Here is a 25202-nt window from a genome sequence, read left to right as displayed (position 1 = left end):
ACTTCCACACCTGTTTCAAAACGCTAATCGAGAAAATACGCAATTCTTTGACTTTTTTCCCTCCTGGAATGGAGGTGTTGTTTCTTGTAAACCTCCATTAAGATGGATTTAATCAAGTATGTATCTTAGTATGACGCTTAGTAGTATGACGCTTAGTAATCAAACATATTAATAAAGTGCTGAGATAAAGTATAGGGCTACAACATCACTAGCACACCCTGCTTATGTCCCAAGCAAGGCTCTTTTTTTCTCTCATATATCCAAGGGCTCAGAAGCGAGGGAGCTAGAGAGGGAGAGGCAGAAGGTAGAAAGAAAGGGGGGAAACAAGAGACTATACCCTACTTGAATATAATGAGAGGGGCAGAGGAGAGTGTGTGTGCGTGCATGTGTGTGTGTGGAGGGGGCTGAGAGGGGGAGAGAGAGATCATTTTAATTTCGAATAAAATAATTTAAAAGCTGGATTACTTATTGCTCCAGTATACCTATAGCATATAGGAACTATTGACCTATATGGAAGATGGAAGTTCACTGAGGCTCCATGGGTATGGTCTAATGTATGGTGGGTGATACTGAGGAGAATGCATGACAGGGAATTATTATTCATATTGCTGCTATAACAAAGACAGTGGGTCTATATCATTTCTGGTATTGGTTTCATGATTGTTTTTCAAGGTCTGTTGTGGTCAGTTATTGATTCCAGGCTAATGTAAAATCTGTAACATGGACTGCCCCCAACTTGTGATCATTGTTGATTCATCACGGAGCATGTTCGAGACAGAGTTCAATAATGGTTTCTTGATTATTGAGACCATTCGTCTTCTCTGTCAGTGACCATTCTCTGTCAGTGGCAACAGCTGGACAGTGGCTGAAAGAAGCCAATATAAGGTTAAGAATTAAGTCCCTGGAAGCTCAGTCCACATTCCATATTTGTTTAACTTCCTTCCATTTAAATGAAGGGCTTGTCAGCCCTGTCTCTCTCTTTCAAACACACACACACACACAATACAGACTGTGCAGAAGGTGGGGGGCGTTTAGCATGCATTATTAATTGCCATTTCAGCATTTGTCTGTGTCTGTGCGGCTAAGGGGGGTCCACGGCTGAGCAAACACACAGGCGGGTTCCAGCTAGAATGTCAAACGCGTCCCTCCATCACTGCAGCCATTGATAGAAATGTCTGTTTCCAGTCTGTTGGCTAGGTGCATTTAGGTCGTTGAGCTCATAGCCTGCGTCGGTGCCTTGGAGACAGCCGCGCTACGCTCTACACTGCTCCGCTATTTCCCCTGACCCTGTGTAGGCTCTCGTGCTCAGTTAAGCAAACACTAGACTCACTGATCATCAGCTGCTCTTCAACAAATCAGTGTGCGATTCTGCAAGAGCGAGTGCACATCTTAGGCTATTCTTTCTCTGCACTCTCTCTCTCCAGGATGGATTTACCTTAATAGCGGAGACAGCTACCTCGTATCCAGAGTGAGGGGAGTCTTATCAATTGCCCCGTTTAGTCTATTCCTGGAGTTTTGAGTGGTGAAGCAAGCGTTTTTTCCTTCCTTGAACCGCACGCGTATTTCACCACCTTTGCTCGCATCAGCTGGAGCGAGAGCTGCCGCTTCACGATGGCAGGAGCGGGAATATTTCTGTGCATTCTGCTGTTACAGTGTTTTATCTCCACTGCGCTGTGCAACGCCGGGTTCGCCTTCACGGAGGAGCCCTCGGAGAGAGCTGGGAAGTCAGACGGGTATTGTAGTCGGATATTACGGGCTCAGGGAACTCGGAAGGAAGGCTACAACGAGTTTCGGCTCCGAGTCGAGGGGGACCCAGAAAATTATCAGCCTGGGAGCACTTACAGAGGTAGTGTATTCCGTCCTTTGGCGCACACATTGTCTGACACACAATAGGGTATTTTTTGCCTTTACACTATTTATCTTTTGTGTTCAGCTTATGTGAAGACGCGGGCCAGTATTGTGATCATTTATAAGGAAGTGATAGCCTAGAAGTCAGAGCTGGGTTATGACAAGTCACACTCTCTTGTGGAAAGAGGAGTTGGACACAGACCAGAATGCCCTCATACTGTAACTTCATAGGCGTCTGTTTATCGCTGAAATATTTGCAACTTTTGATGGTCTAACTTCATTTTTGGTAACTCTACCTGCAAACTCATTGGTCATTATAGATAACATTTTGATTAATTAGTCTAACAAAAGTCTAATTTTGGCTCAATCACTCATCACATCACAGTTTTATTCAAACACATTATCTCAGGGAAGCTACTGTATATCAGTACAGTAATGATAATGACACTAATAAGGACAGCAATTGCCAGTTGTGTCACCAAGTGAAGCGCTAATTTCCCTTCTGATTGGTATAGCTTATAAAGATATAATTCATATGAGGAACTGAACGAATCCAGAAGGGTTAGTACTTTAGGATTTTGCATACCTTTATTAAACCTATCAATTTGTTTCCAATCAGTTTGTTTTCTTCACTGACTGTGTGTTTGTGATCCCCAGTGACTCTGTACGCATCCAGTCCCGCTTACTTCAGAGGCTTCACCCTCATCGCTCTGAGGGAGGGCAGGGAAGGAGACAAAGAAGAGGACTATGCTGGACATTTCCAGGTAAGACAACAAGGAGACTGCCCATTATACAGTTGAAGTCGGAAGTTTACATTCACCTTAGCCAAATACATTTAAATTCAGTTTTTCACAATTCCTGACATTAAATCCTAGTAAAAATTCCCTGTCTTAGGCCAGCTAGGATCACCACTTTATTTTAAGAATGTGAAATGTCCGAATAATAGTAGAGAGAATGATTTATTTCAAAGTGAGTCAGAAGTTTACATACACACAATTAGTATTTGGTAGCATTGCCTTTAAATTGTTTAACTTGGGTCAAACGTTTCGGGTAGCCTTCCACAAGCTTCCCACAATAAGTGTCACGATCGTCAGGGTAAGGAGTAGACCAAGGCGCAGCGTGATGAACAAACATACTTTAATAGTTAAAGCATCAAAATACAAAACAAAACACGACTCGTGACGTCCACGGTATCAATGACCGAACACGGAACAAAAACCCACAACCACAAAGGGAAAACATACAGTTTAAATATGGCTCCCAATCAGAGACAACCAGCCAACAGCTGACACTCGTTGCCTCTGATTGGGAGTCACTCAGGCAAACATAGAATACAACAAACTAGAATGAACACCAACATAGAAATACACACATAGAAATGAACACACCCTGGCTCAACATAATGAGTCCCAGAGCCAGGGTGTGACAGTACCCCCCCCTAAAGACGCGGACTGCGACCGCGCCTCAACTAAACAAACCAAGGGAGGGCGTGGGCGGGCATACCTCCTCGGCGGCGGTTCTGGCTCCGGCCTTGACCACCACCCTCCAATACACCCCCCATAGTACCCCCTGGTCCAGTCTGGCCCGCCCGGCTGGAGCAGGACTGACTTAACAGGAGCGATCCTTACCAGGCTGTCGACTCGCACCCCTGGCTTGGTGCGTGGAGGAGGAACGGGCCTTACCAGGCTGACGACGCGCACCCCTGGCTTGGTGCGTGGAGGAGGAACGGGCCTTACCAGGCTGACGACTCGCACCCCTGGCTTGGTGCGTGGAGAAGGAACGGGCCTTACCAGGCTGACTTCTCGCATCCCTGGCTTAGGTGCGAGTGGCAGGAACAGGCCGGACCGGGCTGGCGGCGCCGCACCGTAGGTTTGGTGCGAGTGGCAGGAACAGGCCGGGTCGGGCTGGCGACGCAGCACCGTAGACTTGGTGCGGGTGGCAGGAACAGGCCGGACCGGGCTGGCGACGCGCTCACCGTGGGTTTGGTGCGCAGTGGCAGGAACAGGCCGGGTCGGGCTGGCGACGCGCACCGTAGACTTGGTGCGGGTGGCAGGAACAGGCCGGGTCGGGCTGGCGACGCGCACCGTAGACTTGGTGCAGGTGGCAGGAACAGGCCGGACCGGGCTGGCGACGCGCACCGTAGGTTTGGTGCGAGTGGCAGGAACAGGCCGGGTTGGGCTGGTGACGCGCACCGTAGAGTTGGTGCGGGTGGCAGGAACAGGCCGGACCGGGCTGGCGACGCGCACCGTAGGTTTGGTGCGAGTGGCAGGAACAGGCCGGGTCGGGCTGGCGACGCACACCGTAGGCTTGGTACGTGGAGCAGGAACAGGCCGGGCTGGGCTGTCGACGCACACCGTAGGCTTGGTGCGTGGAGCAGGGACAGGCCGGACTGGGCTGGCGACGCGCACCGTAGGTTTGGTGCGAGTGGCAGGAACAGGCCGGGTCGGGCTGGCGACGCGCACCGTAGACTTGGTGCGGGTGGCAGGAACAGGCCGGACCGGGCTGGCGACGCGCACCGTAGGTTTGGTGCGAGTGGCAGGAACAGGCCGGGTCGGGCTGGCGACGCACACCGTAGGCTTGGTGCGTGGAGCAGGAACAGGCCGGGCTGGGCTGTCGACGCACACCGTAGGCTTGGTGCGTGGAGCAGGGACAGGCCGGACTGGGCTGGCGACCCACACCGTAGGCTTGGTGCGTGGAGCAGAGACAGGCCGGGCTGGGCTGGCGACGCACACCGTAGGCTTGGTGCGTGGAGCAGGGACAGGCCGAACCGGGCTGTGGAGACGGATAGAGGCCTGGAGTGAAGAGCGGCCACCACCCGTCCTGGCTGAATGCCTACCCTCACACACTCTGTGTGAGGCATCCGCCAGGACGTACAGGGCGGTGAACCCCTGGCCTGGTGGCCTTCTGGATCCGCCCCCTTTTCTCCTCCGTCAGCCCCGTCGTCCATGCCGTGTGCCCCCCCTAAAATTTTTCTGGGGTTGCCTCACGACCGTCCGACGACGACCCTGATCACGCCGTAGCTCCTCTCTACAGCGCGCCTCCACCGTCTCTTCTCCCGGCGCTTCCTCCCATGTCCAGCCCAAGAGCTGCCCCTGGACACGCTGCTTGGTCGTTGCATGGTGGGTTTTTCTGTCAAGATCGTCAGGGTAAGGAGTAGACCAAGGCGCAGCGTGATGAACAAACATACTTTAATAGTTAAAGCATCAAAATACAAAACAAAACACGACTCGTGACGTCCACGGTATCAATGACTGAACACGGAACAAAAACCCACAACCACAAAGGGAAAACATACAGTTTAAATATGGCTCCCAATCAGAGACAACCAGCCAACAGCTGACACTCGTTGCCTCTGATTGGGAGTCACTCAGGCAAACATAGAATACAACAAACTAGAATGAACACCAACATAGAAATACACACATAGAAATGAACACACCCTGGCTCAACATAATGAGTCCCAGAGCCAGGGTGTGACAATAAGTTGGGTAAATTTTAGCCTATTCCTCCTGACAGAGCTGGTGTAACTGAGTCAGATTTGTAGGCCTCCTGCTCGCACACGCTTTTTCAGTTCTGCCCACACATTTTCTATAGGATTGAAGTCAGGGCTTTGTGATGGCCACTCCAATACCTTGATTTTGTTGTCCTTAAGCCATTTTGCCATAACGTTGGAAGTATGCTTGGGGTCATTGTCCATTTGGAAGACCCATTTGCGACCAAGCTTTAACTTCCTGACTGATGTCTTGAGATGTTGCTTCAATATATCCACATAATTTTCCTTCCTCATGATGCCATCTATTTTGTGAAGTGCACCAGTCCCTCCTGCAGCAAAGCACCCCCACAGCATGATGCTGCCACCCCCGTGCTTGACGGTTGGGATGGTGTTCTTCGGCTTGCAATCTGCCCCCTTTTTCCTCCAAACATAACGATGTTCATTATGGCCAAACAGTTCTATTTTTGTTTCATCAGACCAGAGGACATTTCTCCAAAAAGTACGATATTTGTCCCCATGTGCAGTTGCAAACCGTAGTCAGGCTTTTTTTATGGCAGTTTTGGAGCAGTGGCTTCTTCCTTGCTGAGAGGCCTTTCAGGTTATGTCGATATAGGACTCGTTTTTTCTGTGGATATAGATACTTTTGTACCTGTTTCCTCCAGCATCTTCACAAGGTCCTTTGCTTTTGTTCTGGGATTGATTTGCACTTTTCGCACCAAAGTACGTTCATCTCTAGGAGACAGAACGCATCTCCTTCCTGAGAGGTATGACGGTTGTGTGGTCCCATGGTGTTTATACTTGCGTACTATTGTTTGTACAGATGAACGTGGTACCTTCAGGCGTTTGTAAATTGCTCCCAAGGATGAACCAGACCTATGGAGGTCTACAATTGTTTTTCTGAGGTCTTGGCTGATTTCTTTTGATTTTCCCATGATGTCAAGCAACGAGGCACTGAGATTGAAGGTAGGCCTTGAAATACATCCACAGGTACACCTCCAATTGACTCAAATGATGTCAATTAGCCTATCAGAAGCTTCTAATGCCATGACATAATTTTCTGGAATTTTCCAAGCTGTTTAAAGGCACAGTCAACTTAGTGTATGTAAACTTCTGACCCACTGGAATTGTGATACATTGAGTATAAGTGAAATAATCTGTCTGTAAACAATTGTTGGAAAAATTACTTGTGTAATGTTCAAAACTATAGTTTGTTAACAAGAAATGAGCTTTAATGACTCCAACCTAAGTGTATCTAAACTTCCGACTTCAACTGTATGTCATTGAAATGATACAACATGCAAATGTAGATATTACAACATTAATCTTTTTTAATTTCTAAATCACCTTTGGTTATTCAGGTGAAAGTAAAAAAAAATTAAGATGCAGTCAGTCATATCAGAAGCTAGCAGATTCATTACTTACTGTACCAACAACAGCTGCAAATTCCAATAAAACTACATCACGTTTTTAAGTTCACTATCCTTGCTTTGTCTATCATGAATCTAGCAAAAAGGTTTTGTAGGACAGATTGCAGTATTTATTTAGTTTCATAGCAAAAAGAGTTTGTTAGAACATTTCTCACACTGGCTTTAGCCAGGTAGGGAGCAGGCCTGCCCAGGCAAGCGCAGGGGGGTTGCCTAGCAACATGTGCCTCAGAGAGAGACAATGTCTTCATAGTTCAGCAGATTCCCATGTTTTGTGAATCTGTTCGGACCGAACAGCTAGCCGACAGCTAAAATGTCTATGAAAAAATAAGATTTCAGCTAATAGAGAGAAGTATCTGACAAAGTAACTACATTATGGCATTCATTAATCATAAACTATTTACATATAATAGAAATGTGGGTACATTTGTGGACCAAATTCCTACTTACTTAACCTTTAATAACAGAATTTAAGTTTATCCACAGTGTAAGTCAATTACATTTTGAATATACTGTATTTCAAGTTTGCATGACACAGGAACAAAAGAAGGCTGCTCTCAAAGTTCACAAAAGCAGAGTAGGTTTTTATACCCTATTCATATTATGGAGTCAGTCAGTCAGCCAGTCAGTCACTGGGGGCACAGCAGTCCCAGTGAATAGGGAGTGTATTGATGCAGTCATATGATATACAGGTGCACGGATATCCTCTCTCCCAGAGCAGAGCAGAGCAGAGCCAACACACTTAACCACACCTGGCAGAACAATTACATCAACACCATATGTTCCCTCTGGACTCCCGTATCCTGCACACTGCTGTGCCGGCTCTCACCCACTCCACTCTGTGTGTGTGTGTGACAGAGAACTCCCAACATAATCTGTTCCCCTCTCAGACCCCTCCTACCAGAGTCATTCTGTTTCACGCACCATCTTGGAGGAAGCACGATTACTCTCACCTCACTTCCTCTAATACCTCTATTTACGGCCCTCCTCTCTATTCCTGTGTGTGTGTGTGTGTGTGTGAAAAAGAGAGTGTGTGTGAAAACGGGAAAAGGAGCCTTGTGCAAGTCAGGGAGAGCCCAGGTGTGTGAAATGTGGCAATGCATGCATGTACGGTGTGCACACACACACAAATCTGGCCAAGTTCAGTGCCAAGATCGTTCCCAGCCTACACAGACGGCTCCAACTGGACTGGAAAAGGGAGGGTGCGAGAGAGGGAGAAGGAGGGATCGAGGGAGTGTTTTCACACTTAGGTGTCAGGGGATATTGTAGGACATCTCCAGCTCTGATTAGGCACTCCGGGTTCTAGTGCGGTGTGAGATGGGCTGGGGGAGACAGAGGTTTCAGGCCAAGAACACACAGCAGGTGAATTGGCCAAGAAGATGTTGTTTATAGGTTTCATAACCAGATTGCTGGGCCAGAGGACTGATACTCCTCCCTTACAGACACTATTTTAACCAAACAATGTTATGAAGCCATTTGTTAAACTAGTCACGCACAACCTGACTGAAATCTTTGAGTGATATGAATAAATCAATGAATACTGAGCTCAGATAATGCTGAGGTGCAACTTTTGCAATTTATATTATATTTATGACCTTTATATAAATTATATTTGCACCTTGTAACAACGGTAAATGTAATAACACTGGTAAATGTAATAACTTCCTATTTGTAATAATTTTTCCATTTTTGGGGAGTAATACACCCGTTAAATGTAATATCTTGCCGATAAACTCAATAAAATGTTGAACGGTAAATACTTTTCTGCAATATTTCGCTGCAAACAATAATTAATTGTTAGGATGTCACAAAATGGTCACCTAAAGTCACCAGGATGTTGTGTCATGGTCCCCTAGAGGCTTTCTTCTAGTTTCCAGTTGGTCTCGGGGATGTTCTTGGGACATTGTGTCATGGTCGCCTGGAGGTTTTGTCTAGTTCCCGGTTTGTCCCAAGGATGATTTTGTGACGTTGTGTCATGGTGTCCTGGAGGTTTTGTCTACTGATCCATTCACAGGTCTTTGTCTTTTGGCAATGCTAGTCACACACACACACACACACACACACGCGCACACACACACACACACACACACACACACACACACACACACACACACACACACACACACACACACACACACACACACACACACACACACACACACACACACACACACACAAGATCAGCATGCCCCAAATCCAGAGGTTGTGAGTTTAAATCCCAGGTGGGGTCATATTGAAAAGTCAGTAATAATAATAATACAGTTTTTTCTGATTGGTTAAGCACATTTTTTGTAACTATTGGCTATTTTTGCAAAACTCCACACACAAATAAGAAAACCTTTCACCCAATTATCAAAACATTGTAGTTCTCTTGCAAAAGCGAACACAGCTAGATTAACTCTTCACACCTTCTTAAAAATGGTGTTTTCGTATCAAACAGTAAACACAAGCCATCATCTACTAAGCACACAATGTGCCAACTACACACTGATGGTATGAATACAAAACACATCTGGCTTTTGCTTTCTCTGTGTACAGATGTCAATGTAAACATACAAGGATCCAAACTTCAAGTATTGGTGTTTATTCACACTCATCAAAACCAAGACAAAGTCAGAACACAAAATAGTAATTTCACAAAAAAAAGAAAAACAATCAGCCTACATCATGTCGTCTTTCTGGGTCCGGCCACAAAATTTCGTCCACATCGCATGCGATATCCTCCAGTCCAAGGCACCGGGGAAAATATCTCCTTGAATGCCGTATCCAGGTCTGACATGATGCCTGGTCAATATCTCCACATGCCTCCTCCATTGCCTGTAAAAGGGCTACCTATTGATGAGGATGACGGTCGTACACTTTCCAGCGCCAGGCAGAGAAGAACTCCTCGATGGGATTTAAGAATGGAGAGTATGGAGGGAGGTTGAGTGCCATGAAGAATGGGTGGTCTGTAAACCAGTTGCGGACCAAAGCAGCCCTATGGAAACTAACATTGTCCCATATGATGACATATCGGGTATGCTCTGGTCTCTGAACAGTGAGCATGTCATGTAAGGTGTCCAGGAATGCAATAATGTGTGCAGTGTTGTATGGGCCTAAGGTTGCATGATGGTGAACAACACCATTTTGGCTTATAGCTGCACACATGGTTATGTTACCACCACGTTGTCCTGGGACATTGATGATGGCACGGTGTCCAATAATGTTCCTGCCACGTCTCCTGGTTTTACTGAGGTTAAAACCGGCCTCATCTACAAAAAGTAGCTCATGTCCCATGGCATCTGCTTCTAGTTCCATCACTCTCTGGACAAGACAAAACAAATGCAACACATCAGGCCCATGCACAGCACTACAGTATGCACTTCCAAATTCAGAACCAATGACACTATAGCTTACCTGCACATAGTCATATCGCAGTTGCTTTACACGTTCTGTGTTTCTCTCGAAAGGAACTCTGTAAATTTGCTTCATTCTTATTCTGTGGCGCGCAAGTACACGACTTAGTGCAGAAATACTTACACTGTGTATATTTTGAAAGATGGTGTCATTATCAATTATGCGCTGCTGTATTTCGCGCAGTCTTATTGCATTATTGGCAATCACCATGTTCACTATATGGGTCTCTTGCTCTGGAGTGAACATTCTTCCTCTGCCCCCAACATCTGGACGTCTAGCAATTCTGTAAAGTAACAATTTCAGTATTTTTGCATGTATGGTACTGTTGTGTTTCTCATTAGAGTATGGCAGTGCTACAAAGTAGTTACCGATTCTCATTTCGAAATGTCCTAATGATGCTTGCCACAGTGTAACGGCTCAAATTAGGCTGAACCCGTTGGCCAGCTTCCCTCAGGGTCATCCCATGGTTGATGACATGGTCCACTATTGTAGCTCTGATGTCATCAGTTATTCTATTTCTTACTCTTCTTACCCTTCCTCTTTCCCCTCCTCGTCCTCTTCTTGCTCCTCCTTGTCCTCTTCCTCTAACTTCCTCTAACCCTCTCGCTTCTTCAACTCCACGTCCTCTATCTCCAACTTCTTCAACTCCACGTCCTCTCCCTCGGCCTCCTCGGCCTCCTCTGATTCTCACTCTTCTCCCTCTTACTGCTCCTTCCATTGTACTCCACACAGACAGCTTACCTGTGGCTTATTTATAGTGCTTAGGCTGATTGCAAAGTGAACTAATTATCTACAACAGTTTTCACGTGTGCCAGACAGTTGGCAAAATAGTGTTAATGATAGCCATACATGTGTATAATTTTGCTAGGAGTGTGTTGGAAATTTGGTAATTGAGTGTAAGCAGTGAGTTGTGTTTAAAGTTCTGCAAAAAGAGTGTTGTGCAGTGAATTGTGCCTACAGTTTTGCAAAGTGTGTGTTACAAAATTGTAAACTGAGTGCAAAGCAGTGTTTCTGCTTTTAGTTTTGTAAACTCAGTGAGTGGTTTTGCTATACGTATTAATAGTTTTAGAAATTGTGCTACAAGAATCACGATTAGCGCTTAAGCATTCAGAAAAAACTGTAATAATAATATGCCATTTAGCAGTACTGAAGTTATCATGTCAAATGTAATCATATTGTTATTGATTAAATATTTTTACACTGTTTTAGCTAAACAGAGTACCACTAACCTTAAAACCCCCATACTATTCCATTACTTTACCTATAACAGTTTGGGACACCTAGGACAATCACTTGACAAATGCCTCCAAGAATGTCCAGGGTAGCTTCAGAGCACCATGACACATCATCGCAAGAACATCCTAAATACGTCCTCGGGGAAGACCCGGGATCAACTGGGAACTAGACAAAAGCTCCAGGGGACCATCATATAACATCCCAAGAACATCCTAAAAACTTTATCAAGGACGTCCCTGGGACAAACCGAGAACTACACAAAACCTCCAGGGGACCATATCACAATGTCCCAAGAATGTTCTAGAAATGTCCTCGGTGACGTCCCCGGGACAAACCGGGAACTAGACAATACCTCCAGGGGACCATGACACAACCCCCCATGAACGTCCTAAAAACGTTTTAAAGGGTCCCCCAGAGAACTTTCCCTTGGGACCATCACGCGACGTCCTAAGCACCATTAAAAAACATCATAAAAAGGTCCTGATATGGTCCTCAGTGACATCCTTGAAACTTTCAGGGAACTAGACAAAGGTCCCCCAAAGAACGTTCTAAGAACTAGTAAAAATTAATTCCTGAGAATGTTCTAAAAAGGTCCTGACATGGTCCTCTGTGATGTCCTGGGTACTTACAGGAAACAGAGAATGTTCCCTTGGGACCATCACGTGACGTTCTTAGAATGTTCTCGGAACATCAGAGTGATAACGTCACACCGAAACCCTTAAGGGACATAATGGGAACGCTGCCGAATGTCGTTTAGGACGTCCCCTGTTTGCTGGGTTACTGCTGTTCAACTTTCATCTCAACGAAGGCATGTATGTGCATGTATTTAGTTTTTTGCTGTTTATAGTGTGCAGATTCGTAAATTCTTTGTCGATATATTTCACTGAATCATTTTCCGGGTATATGTAAATGTCTTTGCAAATAAAGGTGATTCTGATTCTGAATGTTATTGAACAATATAACTTATTTATTTAATGCTTACAGAGCTTGGACGTCAGCACATCAGAATATACTATTGTTTTATTCCATACTCCAAACAATGTATTTAGCCTCAAGCATGGTTTACTGAACCACTTCTGTTACACTGCTACTGACTGGGTTAGTTCTGCACAGCACAAGACTTTGATAGCCTCTGCTGAATGAAGCCAAGGTGTTAGCTTATGGCGCTAATGCAAGTCTCCAGGTTTCAGGCACGTTTACTCAACATGTTAATTTGACACCAATTGCCATTGTGTCATCCAGATCTGCCATCCAGATTTGAAATCATTCAAATTCTGGCTGGAGTGCCAGATTGATGGGGTTTGCACTTTTAGGACTATTCCATGTCCATCAAAGTAAGGGAAGTAATACATGAAGACATGGATGTTGGGATGTTATTACATGATCGGTTGAAGTTATTATGTTATTCATCAAAGAAGTTGCTACTAACCTGATAACTTAATAACCACGGGATAACATAATAGTCCTGTGTAGCTCAGTTGGTAGAGCATGGCGCTTGCAACGCCAGGGTTGTGGGTTCGATCCCCACGGGGGACCAGTATGAAAAAATTTATGCACTCACTAACTGTAAGTCGCTCTGGATAAGAGCGTCTGCTAAAATGCCTATAATGTAATAATAAGCTTGATTAATAATAATCAAGTAAAATGTTACCCAATTATGTGTGTGTGTGTATCACTGTGTATGTACAGTTGAAGTCGGAAGTTTACATACATCTTAGCCAAATACATTTAAACTCAGTTTTTCACTATTCCTGACATTTAATCCTAGTAAAAATTCCCTGTCTTAGGTCAGTTAGGATCACCACTTTATTTTAAGAATGTGAAATGTCAGAATAATAGTAGAGAGAATGATTTATTTAAGCAGTTATTTATTTCATCACATTCCCAGTGGGTCAGAAGTTTACATACACTCAATTAGTATTTGGTAGCATTGCCTTTAAATTGTTTAACTTGGGTCAAACGTTTCGGGTAGCATTCCACAAGCTTCCCACAATAAGTTGGGTGAATTTTGGCCCATTCCTCCTGACAGAGCTGGTGTAACTGAGTCAGGTTTGTAGGCCTCCTTGCTCGCACACGCTTTTTCAGTTCTGCCCACACATTTTCTATAGGATTGAGGTCAGGGCTTTGTGATGGCCACTCCAATACCTTGACTTTGTTGTCCTTAAGCCATTTTGCCACAACTTTGGAAGTATGCTTGGGGTCATTGTCCATTTGGAAGACCCATTTGCGACCAAGCTTTAACTTCCTGACTGATGTCTTGAGATGTTGCTTCAATATATCCACATCATTTCCCTACCTCATGATGCCATCTATTTTGTGAAGTGCACCAGTCCCTCCTGCAGCAAAGCACCCCCACAGCATGATGCTGCCACCCCCGTGCTTCACGGTTGGGATGGTGTTCTTTGACTTGCAAGAACCCCCATTTTCCTCCAAACATAACGATGGTCATTATGGCCAAAGAGTTCTATTTTTGTTACATCAGACCAGTGGACATTTCTCCAAAAAGTACTATATCTGTCCCCATGTGCAGTTTTTATGGCGGTTTTGGAGCAGTGGCTTCTTCCTTGCTGATCGGCCTTTCAGGTTATGTCGATATAGGACTAATTTTACTGTGGATATAGATACTTTTGTACCTGTTTCCTCCAGCATCTTCACAAGGTCCTTTGCTGTTGTTCTGGGATTGATTTGCACTTTTCACACCAAAGTACGTTCATCTCTAGGAGACAGAACGCGTCTCCTTACTGAGTGGTATGACGGCTGCGTGGTCCCATGGTGTTTATACTTGCGTACTATTGTTTGTACAGATGAACGTGGTACCTTCAGGTGTTTGTAAATTGCTCCCAAGGATGAACCAGACTTGTAGAGGTCTACACATTTTTTTCTGAGGTTTCTTTTGATTTTCCCATGATGTCAAGCAAAGAGGCACTGAGTTTGAAGGTAGGCCTTGAAATACATCCACAGGTACACCCCCAATTGACTCAAATGATGTCAATTAGCCTATCAGAAGCTTCTAAAGCCATGACACCATTTTCTGGAATTTTCCAAGCTGTATAAAGGCACAGTCAATTTAGTGTATGTAAACTTCTGACCCACTGGAATTGTGATACAGTGAATTATAAGTGAAATAATCTGTCTGTAAATAATTGTTGGAAAAATTACTTATGTCATGCACAAAGTAGATGCCCTAACCAACTTGCCAAAACTATAGTTTGTTAACAAGACATTTGTGGAGTGGTTGAAAAATAAGTTTTAATGACTCCAACCTAAGTGTATGTAAACTTCCGACTTCAACTGTATGTACATTTCAATGTGTGCTTGTGAGTGTTTCTATGTATGAGTATTCCTGTATGATGTGCATGAGTTTGTTTGTGTTGTAATTGGCAGTGGATGCTGGTATGTGCATTAAATTGAGGTACTTTATTTCATGATTGGTTGAATATTACATTATTCATAAATAAGTTGATACTCACCGGTTAATGTAATAACCAACGGTTAATGTAATAACTTTTTACATTCAGTGGAAAAAGTGATTGTGTTTACCGTTCAACATTTTATTAGGTTTACTGGCAAGTTATTACATTTACCGGGTTTGTTAAATAAAAAATAAAAAATGTATTACATTTAGAAAAGTGATTTACATTTATCGGTGTTATTACATTTACCGTTGTTACAGACCTCTCCACCTTGCTCTGCTTCACAACACATCCCTCTGGCACAGCATGTTCGTTCACGTCCCTCTTGACCCTCTTGTTTTTAGACCTTTGAAAAGAAGAGTGCAGTTAGTTCAACACATCTCCGTTCACTGGTTAAGTGATAAAGGATTAGTGGATGAAGGGCAATATCAGACTTCCTCAATGTGAAGGAAACTGGAGGGTGAGGAAATACTCCTCTGTCCCTGATCCATCCCATTCAACTACTGCCAACCAACCTTGCTGTGAGACTCTCAGCAGTCAAGTCAATCGTCCCCTGCGCCTTTTGTTTACTGACGTATCTCCCCTTTTCACCTCCCAAACTTGCTTCTCTGTTTGCACACCAGTCTTGTCTCCCTGTATTTTCTTACCTTATGTCTCTTACCATCATCCTTTAGGGGAATATTATTCACTCTTCCGCTCAAACTCACTCCTTACCCTCATATGTCCTGGCTTACCTCTGGCAGAGGTAGAATACAGTGATCCAATCAGCAAGGGGTAAATGTATGTGTACAAGCCAGACCTCATCAATGAGAGCCTGTTACATTGGTTTTAAGAGCAGCCATAACTGTAGCAGTACCAGACGCAACTCCCCTTTTCTGACTCTCATGAACCTGTTGGTTTCATTCCCTTTCCACATAAAGCTGAATGTTTTACAGTTTACCGTTTCTTGTGTTGAGGCGAGTTTTAGAGTATAGCACTTCAGTTACTCACAGTTACTACTATGCCATGACCGAGCGCACAACCCCCGAAGGATGAAGGATAAAATAGGGAGGTTTTATTTATTTTTCCTTCTCCTGCCACATCTCATTACCCACTTTTGCTGCTGTAAGGTTTTTATGTTTGGCTTCTTTATTTTTCCCTGCCATTGATCTCATGCTGTTGTTATTTAGTACCAGCCTTGACGTTTCTCCTTATTCGAGGCGAGGGGGGTGGGTGAGGGGTTTGGTGGGTGGGTTAGTGGGCGCAGCACGGCGTGACAGAGCACGGTAAATGTCATTGGTTGAAAAAGGGAAACGCTGTATCATCCAGTCAGCGGCAATCACTCAGCTCTACACACACTTCTTCCCATCCTCTCTTCCTCCCCCGCTCTAGAGGAGTTCCTTTCACTGTCAACCTCAATTACATGCAAACAATCCACACAGACAACATTTCACATTTTAGTAATTTAGCAGACGCTCTAATCCAGAGCAATCAAACCAGCGGCCTTTCAGTTGACACAACGCTCTAAACCACTAGGCTACCTGCTGCCACACGCACGCACGCACGCACGCACACACACACACACACACACACACAGACACAGAGAGAGAGAGAGATCTGGTATGTTAGAACTCCCTTCCTCAGCCAAAGCCCATTTCTATGTCTTTCTCTGTAGTGTCTTCCCATCATCAGCCAGTCCTATGGGAGGCATGACACACAGCCCCTTTCAAACACAACTATCTGGTCCAGCCTTAGGACAGAAACTGTATCAGATTCAACACTGATTCAATGTTCCACTGCAGTTCACAGTTCATCCAGCATAAACACTTCTATCTGCCTCCTCACTTTCCTGACCTTCCCTATTGTTTGGTCGTCTCGCCCTGCTGTGAAGTGATGTGTAGTCAGAAATCATTTTCCCTTGAAAGCATTGTTGGCAAGTCGTGCACACACACACACACACACACACACAAACACACACACACACTGTCAGCTGACCTCCCGTGAGAGCTCAATAAAAAGCGCTTTCATCGAGTAGGGAGATGTCCAGAGACGGCTGAGATGGAGCACACTTGCAGATTTCAAATGAGCTTTGCGTCAAATAGACCCTGTCGTTTGTGTGTGTGTGTGTGTGTGTGTGTGTGTGTAACGTGTAATCACCTTTCCTATTGGCCCATGTTAGTTTGGGCAGAATGTTGTTGAATGTTATTGTTCAAGTCTGACCAGCTGTTGCAAGCAAACACACTCTCTCTCACAGACTCTACCTCAAAAAGTCTTCCCCTTTCTCTGTTTCTCACAGTTAGTCTCTGTCACTCGCTCTCTCAAACACACACACACACACACACACACACACACACACACACACACACACACACACACACACACACACACACACCAGTCAGAGCCATAGGTCAGTTGAATGGCTGCTGCTTTTCACAAATGGTGTTTAATTCATTCCCCTGGGTTATCAGACTCCAGTCAGCTCAGTCAGCCCCCACCCCAGGTATGCCTGTCAGAAACCATGGGAACCTAGCAAGGCTTTTATGACCTCTGGGTGTGATTCAGAGGGCTGGATACAGACGCAGCCAGGCCAGTCAAGCCCAGAGCTCTCTCTCACACATACACACACACACACACACTCACACACAGTCCAGTCCAGAGTAAATTCATTCATAACATGGCATGACAGAAGGAATTCTCCGCTGACAGCTTTATTGAGTGAGAGAGTTCCGAGTATTTATCGCCCTGATGTCACTTCCTGTCAAATAGAACTGTGGTTTCTGGACAGAGAGAATGTTTTCACACACACACACACACGCACGCACACACACGCACACGCACACATACACTCAACAAAAGCACTTGGAGCTAAAAATGCGCACACACTGAAAATGACCCTTCAAGGACGGCACTTAAGCCCTTCATTCATTTGCTAAGAATCGTGGCTGGCCACATACAGTATGTCTGTGAAATGCACTATTGATCCTACAGTATAACTACTGGTGCATGACAAAGAGGTAGTGAGTGTATTTGTGTGTGTGTTTGCGCGTGCGTGTGTGTGTGTGTGCTTGTGCGTGTGTGAAATAACCATTATATATTTGCGGTCCAGCTGTAAAGCTGTCAATTTGCCACTATAGGATAGACTTATGTATGTATTCACACACAATATATTCAATTGCATACCAGCCAGATGTATCCAGATGGCTTTGCTTCCACACTGAGTCATAGTGTAAATGACACAAGGATCTTAAAATGGATCGAATTCATTTATAGCATTCATTTAATTGAAGATAATTTGCGAAATGCCAAAATGTACTAGTACTTGCAATGAACAGATGTTGCTAATGAATTAGATAATGTCTAATTGAAGCGTTCTAATTAGGCCTGGTAATGAAAGCTAATGGTAGTTAAATGAAGTTGCACTTGAACTCACATTGAGAGATGGTATAATACAGAGAGAACATAAGGTACCAGGCAATCAGAATTACAGGATTTTTCCTCATTTGCTTGTCCATATTTAAATCAATTCTAATCCATGCCGTGTGTGTCTGTCCGTCTTTGTCTGTCCGTCTGTGTGTGTGTGTGTGTCTGTTTTTATGTGTTGTCCAGATCATTGATGAAGAGGACACCCAGTTCATGATCAACTGTCCCCCGGCGGTGACAGAGAGTACCCCTCGGAGACGCACCAGGATCCAGGTGTTCTGGACAGCCCCCCCCAGCGCCTCTGGTTGTGTCACCCTCAAGTAGGTACCTGTACTTGGGGCTCTCTGAAGAACCCTAAAGTAAGGATCTATATGGCTGCGTCCCCAATATCCACCCCTCTTCTGAAGTGAGCACTTGTCTTGCACACTCCCCGGTATGGATTCAACAACGGTGGAAACTCCCTCCAGCCAATGCTTACATCAATCCAATGTGCAAGTGCACACTTTGGGAGTAGTGTGGAGAATTGGGATGCAGCCATATGTGGTCACCACCCATGGTACTGGAGAGCTACTGTGCTTAGAGGCTTTTGTTCTAGACCAAAGGCAATATTATCTGATTCAACTAATCAATGTTTTGATGGCTTGGTGATTAGTTTATCCAGGTGTGTTAGTGCTGGGCTGGAACAAAACATTCACAACCTTTAGCTTGTGTAGAGCACCAGAGTTGGTGACCATACTATGACGCAAATCCAATTGAGCTGTAGCAGTGTGTGGTTGATTGTATACTGTGAATAAGGAGCTGTATGTGGACCCTACCCCTCAGGCATGATTAGAGACAGTATGGTTCTCACATGTTCCCTATTACTGTACATGTAAAGTTATTACTGTAGTCCACTCCATCAAAACACCCCTCCTCCCAAACCCAGCCTAAAGGTTTCACACAGAATATAGTATCAATGTTTCATCCAGAATTTATGTTGCATAATTAATTCATAATTACAAGATTAGCTGCAATGGCTTGTGGTGAAGGTAATTGATTCCTTTGCCGTGTCGTGTGCCTCCAGGGCTTGTTTAGGTACAGTATGTGTTAGTTACCTGTACCAAACATAGATCACAGTACACTCCCATGCATTGAGGTGGGATCTTGTTTGAGAGAGAGAGAGAGAGAGAGAGAGAGAGAGAGAGAGAGAGAGAGAGAGAGAGAGAGAGAGAGAGAGAGAGAGAGAGAGAGAGAGAGAGAGAGAGAGAGAGAGAGAGAGAGAGAGAGAGAGAGAGAGAGAGAGAGAGAGAGAGAGAGAGAGAGAAGGAGGAGAGTGGGTCACAGATGTCAATTCAGCATCTATTCCACATTCAATTCATTGAATTTGATGTTGATTCAACCAGTGTGTGCCCAGTGGGGGGAGAAGAGAGAGAGATACAAAGAAGAGAGTGAGGAACAGAAACATAGGGGTTGTGCCCTACATGGCATGCTAATGTCTGCATTATTAAAGTTCAGTTGGCCTGTCACTTTCTCTCCTGCCCCGTTTAAATCTCTCCCTGTGCCGTCGTTATGTGTGTAGGGGCGTAAAAAAGGCTTGCATTTCTTATTAATGTGCGTTATTATGTGCTTGTCGAAGTGAGTGATGAGATTTCCTTGCCTCCGTCTCTGTCTCTGAACTCCCCCTTTCTTTGGCTTTCTTTCTCCCTCTCAACTCTCTCACTCAGTCTTCTCTCTCCTGTTGGTTTCTCTCTCTACTACACACCCTTTTCATTCCTTCCCCTTTCTCTCTCCTTTTCCTCTTCACTCTTTCTGCCTTTCTCAACCAGGGCGTAGGTGTGTTGTTCCCACAGCAGACTAACCAGGCAGGCAGGCATCTTCTAATACTTTACCTCTCAGCTATCTTATATCTATTGAGAGAACGGAGGTGAGACAGAGAGCGGGGGACAGAGGCAGAGAAAGAGAATGAAGGAGAGAGATAATACAAGAGGAAAAGTGATCAGTATAGAACAGATGAATGGACAGAATTTGAAAGATAGTGGCTGCATGTGAGATGAGGAGAGAGCGAGATATGGTTACTTGTGGAGGTTGTGGAGTGGGGATGTGATACCAAGGTACGTCCAGTGGGGAAGGTTGTTTTTCACTGTAGAGTGATGACACCAGGCGAGGAGAGGTTTATAGTTGAAAGGGAAATGTCTTTGCAAACTCAGAAGTTTAATTACTGGGTGATCACTCTTATTAAAGTTTTGTCAGTGAAGTGGGGCGGGTGCACCCCCAAACGTCATACTGCCAGATTATTATTCAGAAGCTGTTGTATATCGCTAGCTAGAGCCCAAGCAGCAACAGCCTCTGTTCCCTCTCTTCCTAAACAAATGCAAACACATGTTAGTCATATACACACACACACACAACACACACATTCCTGCACATATGCATGCACGCATGGACGCACACACACAGGCACACAGGAGCACACACACACACAGACACAGACACAGACACACGCACGCAGGCAGCATTGAATCTGAAATGGTTGATTATAGTGTGGCGTTTACGGGTTTCCCGAACTTTTTCCGTGACTTTACTAGCTTAAATAACAAATGGACGGGGAGGGAAATACGGTTAATGCCACCAGGCGTTTTAATGTTACACTACACGGGGTAATGGAGAACTGCATAAAACAATCAACCTTGCCTGAACTAGCTAGCCATAAATAACAGTACAGCAGGAGGTATCTCCCCACTAGTTATATCTCCACAAACCTATGAGCGGCTCCCACCTTTTCTATTACCATGACAACCCCATAAACAATGAACGTGACTGGTGCTGCCAGCCTGGTGCTGCCAGCCCACCCTACCCCCTGAGGGTCGCTACAATAGTATTTGTTTCATCAGAGAGTGGGGGATTTCATTATTAATACAAGCAGAGGAATGTTTGTTTTTCATTTCAACGCTCTCAGCCTGCTTGTCTGCCTACTTGTCAAATAACCTGGTTAGCTCCGACAGCAACACCTCTGGCTATAACTATTATGGAAATACAGACTGTGCATGTGTCTGGTGCCTGTGTGTGTGTCTGTTTGTGTTTACGTGTACGTGTGCATGTGCGTTTGTGTGAGTGTGTGAGTGTGTGTTATGCAACATAATGCAACATATGTAGATGTGTACTGTATGTGTATTACCGTGTATATTGTCATCATTGCCCAGTGTGCCTGTGTGGAACGTGATCAGTTGAGGGCAACATCAGAGTTTTTGAGAGCTCCTCTAGTGCAGTGGGTAGAGAGGCAGTGGTGTGACGGCCTCTCTTCCCTGATGGTTAGCTGTAATTGAGGAGTAGCTGCTGTCTCCTGGTGGCTGGAAACAGTGAGTGTGGTGGTTTGGTCTGGCTCACCATGATTATGGGGGTCAAAAAGGGATGGACGTTTGTCTGATTTCTGGACCACACTCTCTGTAGAATCTTTATATTTTTGTTCATTTATACAGAACAAGTCTTTTTTTTCAGGCTCAAACACACACACACACACACACACACGGGCACGCACACACACATATATGCATGCACACGGACACAAACGTGTGCGCACACACGCATGCACACACAAACACACACACACACCTACCCACCACACACACCGGAGCGCTTTTGAGGCGATAACCATCGGCGGTGTGGAGCCAGGAAAGTGAATCTGGCTTTAATAGCATCTCATTGATAGAATTTAAATTGGATGTTAAATAAGCATTACTGTGCCTGATTGCCTGGCCGGCCCCAGAAGGTGGGCAGCCAGTAAGGCAGTGTGTGAGCGGCTCGCTCAGGGAGAGATATCTGAAATTGGGGTGAGATTGAATTAAAGTGTGAACAATTAGAGATATGCTGGCGGTGCGTTTAGGAGCGCCTGGGGTGGAGTACCCCTGTTACCTCTGTAACTCTAGGTACACCCCTTAGACAGGGTTCTTCCTGTCCAGCTACTATCCCTTCCAAACCCATTCCTCGTTTTCGGATGGGATCTGTTGTGTTTATGCTTTGTGAAATAGAAGATTTGGGACAAAAGCTTTTCATTTTCTTCTCTTCTTTTTTATCTCTCTCTGCTCTCTCTCTCTCCTCTCTCTTTTCTCTCTTTCTCTGTCTCTGTCTCGCTGTGTGCCTTGGTGAGTAAAAGTAGCAAAAAAAACAAAAGCGAGAGAGGGTGAGAAAAAGATAGATGGAGAGAGAGTTGTGTTATGTTAATAGGGGCATATAGCTGTCACTCCCTGTCACTGTAGAGATACTGTCCCTTCTCTGTCCGGCCTGCCTGACAAAGCCTGTAAAAAAGCCTCCTCTGCCACTGGTCCAGCCCTTAGATCATCAAACATAATCCCCCTGACAGCCTGCTCTGGAGACGGGCTGGAGAAAGACAGGAGCGTGGTAGGAGGTTTGCTTGGAGAATAGGTTGAAATCAAATCAGAATTGAGAGATAATGTAGTGTTCCAAAGCAGTGTCCTTCAAGGATAAGCAGACCATAACAAATGAATGATTTGTCTTCTTTGTGTCTCTCTTTCTTCGTGCCATTTCTCCTCCTCACTACCACTGCTTCCTGAGATGAGCATATACTACACCTCTCTGTCTTTATTTCATTTTTAACCCATTTTTCTCCACAATTGGTAGTTACAGTCTTGTCCCATCGCTGCAACTCCCCTACGGACTCGGGAAAGGCGAAGGTCGAGAGAAACACGACCCTGCCAAGCCGCACTGCTTCTTGACACACTGCTCGCTTAACCCGGAAGCCAGCCGCACCAATGTGTCGGAGGAAACACTGTCCAGCTGGTGACCGAAGTCAGCTTGCAGGCGCACAGCCCGCCACAAGGAGTCGCTAGAGCGTGATGGGATGAGAAAATCCCGGCCAGCCAAACCCTCCCCTAACCCGGACAATGCTGGGCCAATTGTGCACCGCCTCATGGGTCTCCCGGTCCCGGCAGGCTGTGACACAGCCTGGGATCGAACCCGGGTCTGTAGTGATGCCTCAAGCACTGCGATGCAGTGCCTTAGACCGCCGCGCCACTCGGGAGGCCCAACCTCTCTGTCTTATACCTGTCCTCTTCTACATCTACATCTCCTCTCTCTCTTCTCCCTCCCTCCCTCTCTCTCTCTCTCTCTCTCTTTATTTTTGTGACTGTGGGAGAGGACAATGACAGCAGTGGGCTCGGCCCAGCTCGGACTCCTGCTCCATAAATAGTCCAGCTGGACAGGAACCACCTGGACCAGAACCAGACAGTCCAGAGCCTAGAACCTAGCACCCTGCTGCTACCCTCTGCCCACTATCACCATGGAAACCTGCAGCCTGTTGTGGGTAGCCAGGTCTGTTGTAATGCATGGCACCTGAACGGAGTTTGTTAGTGACAGCTTTTGGGCCCTGAAAGTAATTTGTTTGCGATCGTTTCTGGCCCTCACGCCGGCCCACTTCTGGCCCTTGAATGGGTTTGTTTGTGTCTGATTTGCATGTCAAGGCCCCACTAAGACCTGTGTCCCCCCAGAACTCAGTGGCTCTGCCCTCAGACAGCTCTATCAGAACAGTATCTCTGCCAGGACCAGGAGCAGGACTTTAGCTCAACTTCACTGTTGGCCTGTCACTCAGTCTTATCTCTGACACACTGTGGTTCCTCTCGCCTGACTGTGTGTGTGTGTGTGTGTGTGTGTGTGTGTGTGTGTGTGCTCTCTCACTCTTGATCGTTTCTCAAAAGGGAGGCTTACTTTCTGTCTTTTTTCACTCCTTTTTCTCTTTCTCTCTAGGTTTTCAATCTCTTTTCCGACCGCATCTCTCTCCTGCTAAATACAAGTCTTTATGTTAATAAGTACTTTCTGTAAGAGCTAGCAAATCCCTCCGGTCTGAGAGTGCTTGTGAGTCAGCTCCCCTGTGTGCTCTAGTAGCTGATCTCAGACCTGTCTGGAGGCATAGGAACATGTTGATGAATAACACAGCACCTGCTCTAGTAGCTGATCTCAGACCTGTCTGGAAGCACAGGAACATGTTGATGAATAACACAGCACCTGCTCTAGTAGCTGATCTCAAACCTGTCTGGAAGCACAGGAACATGTTGATGAATAACACAGCACCTGATCTAGTAGCTGATCTCAGACCTGTCTGGAAGCACAGGAACATGTTGATGAATAACACAGCACCTGCTCTAGTAGCTGAACTCAGACCTGTCTGGAATCACGTTAAAATGTTGATGAATAACACAGAACCTGCTCTAGTTGCTGATCTCAGACCTGTCTCGAATCACATTAACATATTGATGAATAACACAGCACCTGCTCTAGTAGCTGACCTCAGACATGTCCTCCCAAGGTTTTATTAATTCAGACACTCAACATTCATCCTGAGTTCACCATTACTCCCAATGCTCCCTGGTGACTCCCTGTGCTAAAAGTACTGTATGAGTGTTTAACTCTATTCTCTTTTTCTCATCTCCTGCTTCTTTCCTCCCTTATTCCACCTGATCTCCACTTTTTCCTCATCTTTTCATCTGCTTTATCTTTCCAACCTTTCATCTCCTTTCTCTTACCCTGAAACTCCCTCTTCTCCTCTCACCTCATCCCCTCATCCTCCCCTCCTTCCCCCTTCCTCCTCCCCCCTCCTTCTTTCTCTGCAGGGCCAGCATTGTCCAGAAGAGGATCATCTACTTCCAGGATGAAGGCTCTCTCACCAAGAGGATGTGTGAAAAAGGTATGTCCTCCATTACTGATACGCAATAAAGGGCGCTACATATCTTCCACTCCTCTCTCTCCCTTACTATATCTCAATATCTCCTGTCTTACTCTCTCTTCCCTTACTAGGTCTGGATCTTTACGCTTGTGCTGTATCTCCCAAGCTGTGCCTGACATTGGATAGCGAACTTACGGAGACTGATCAAAAGAACAGCTTTACACCTCCCTCCCGCCATCCCTCCCACCCTCCCTCACCCCTACCCCTCCCTCACTCACCTCTCCCCCTACCATCCCTCCCTCCCTTCCTCTATCTCTTCACCACATCATCATATAAATAAC

At 45.5% G+C, this 25202-nt stretch overlaps 1 protein-coding gene across 2 annotated transcripts in view; it reads left to right on the top strand.

Annotated features, from left to right (window-relative positions):
- Nucleotides 1-1174: 1174 nt before the first annotated feature.
- LOC121582925 (spondin-1) overlaps nt 1175-25202 on the top strand; it is a 139466-nt gene continuing 115438 nt past the window's right edge. For both annotated transcript variants that reach the window (XM_045213486.1, XM_045213485.1), the window contains exons 1-4: nt 1175-1846; nt 2506-2612; nt 18396-18529; nt 24809-24882. In XM_045213486.1, coding sequence (XP_045069421.1) covers nt 1612-1846; nt 2506-2612; nt 18396-18529; nt 24809-24882 — 550 coding nt within the window. In that variant the 5' untranslated portion in view covers nt 1175-1611. The remainder of the gene's footprint in view (nt 1847-2505; nt 2613-18395; nt 18530-24808; nt 24883-25202) is intronic.

The sequence above is a fragment of the Coregonus clupeaformis genome, unplaced genomic scaffold, assembly GCF_020615455.1.
Source record: "Coregonus clupeaformis isolate EN_2021a unplaced genomic scaffold, ASM2061545v1 scaf0114, whole genome shotgun sequence".
Taxonomy (NCBI): domain Eukaryota; kingdom Metazoa; phylum Chordata; class Actinopteri; order Salmoniformes; family Salmonidae; genus Coregonus; species Coregonus clupeaformis.
Note: the sequence above shows the minus strand (reverse complement) of the source record. Positions and strands in the feature narration are given on the sequence as shown.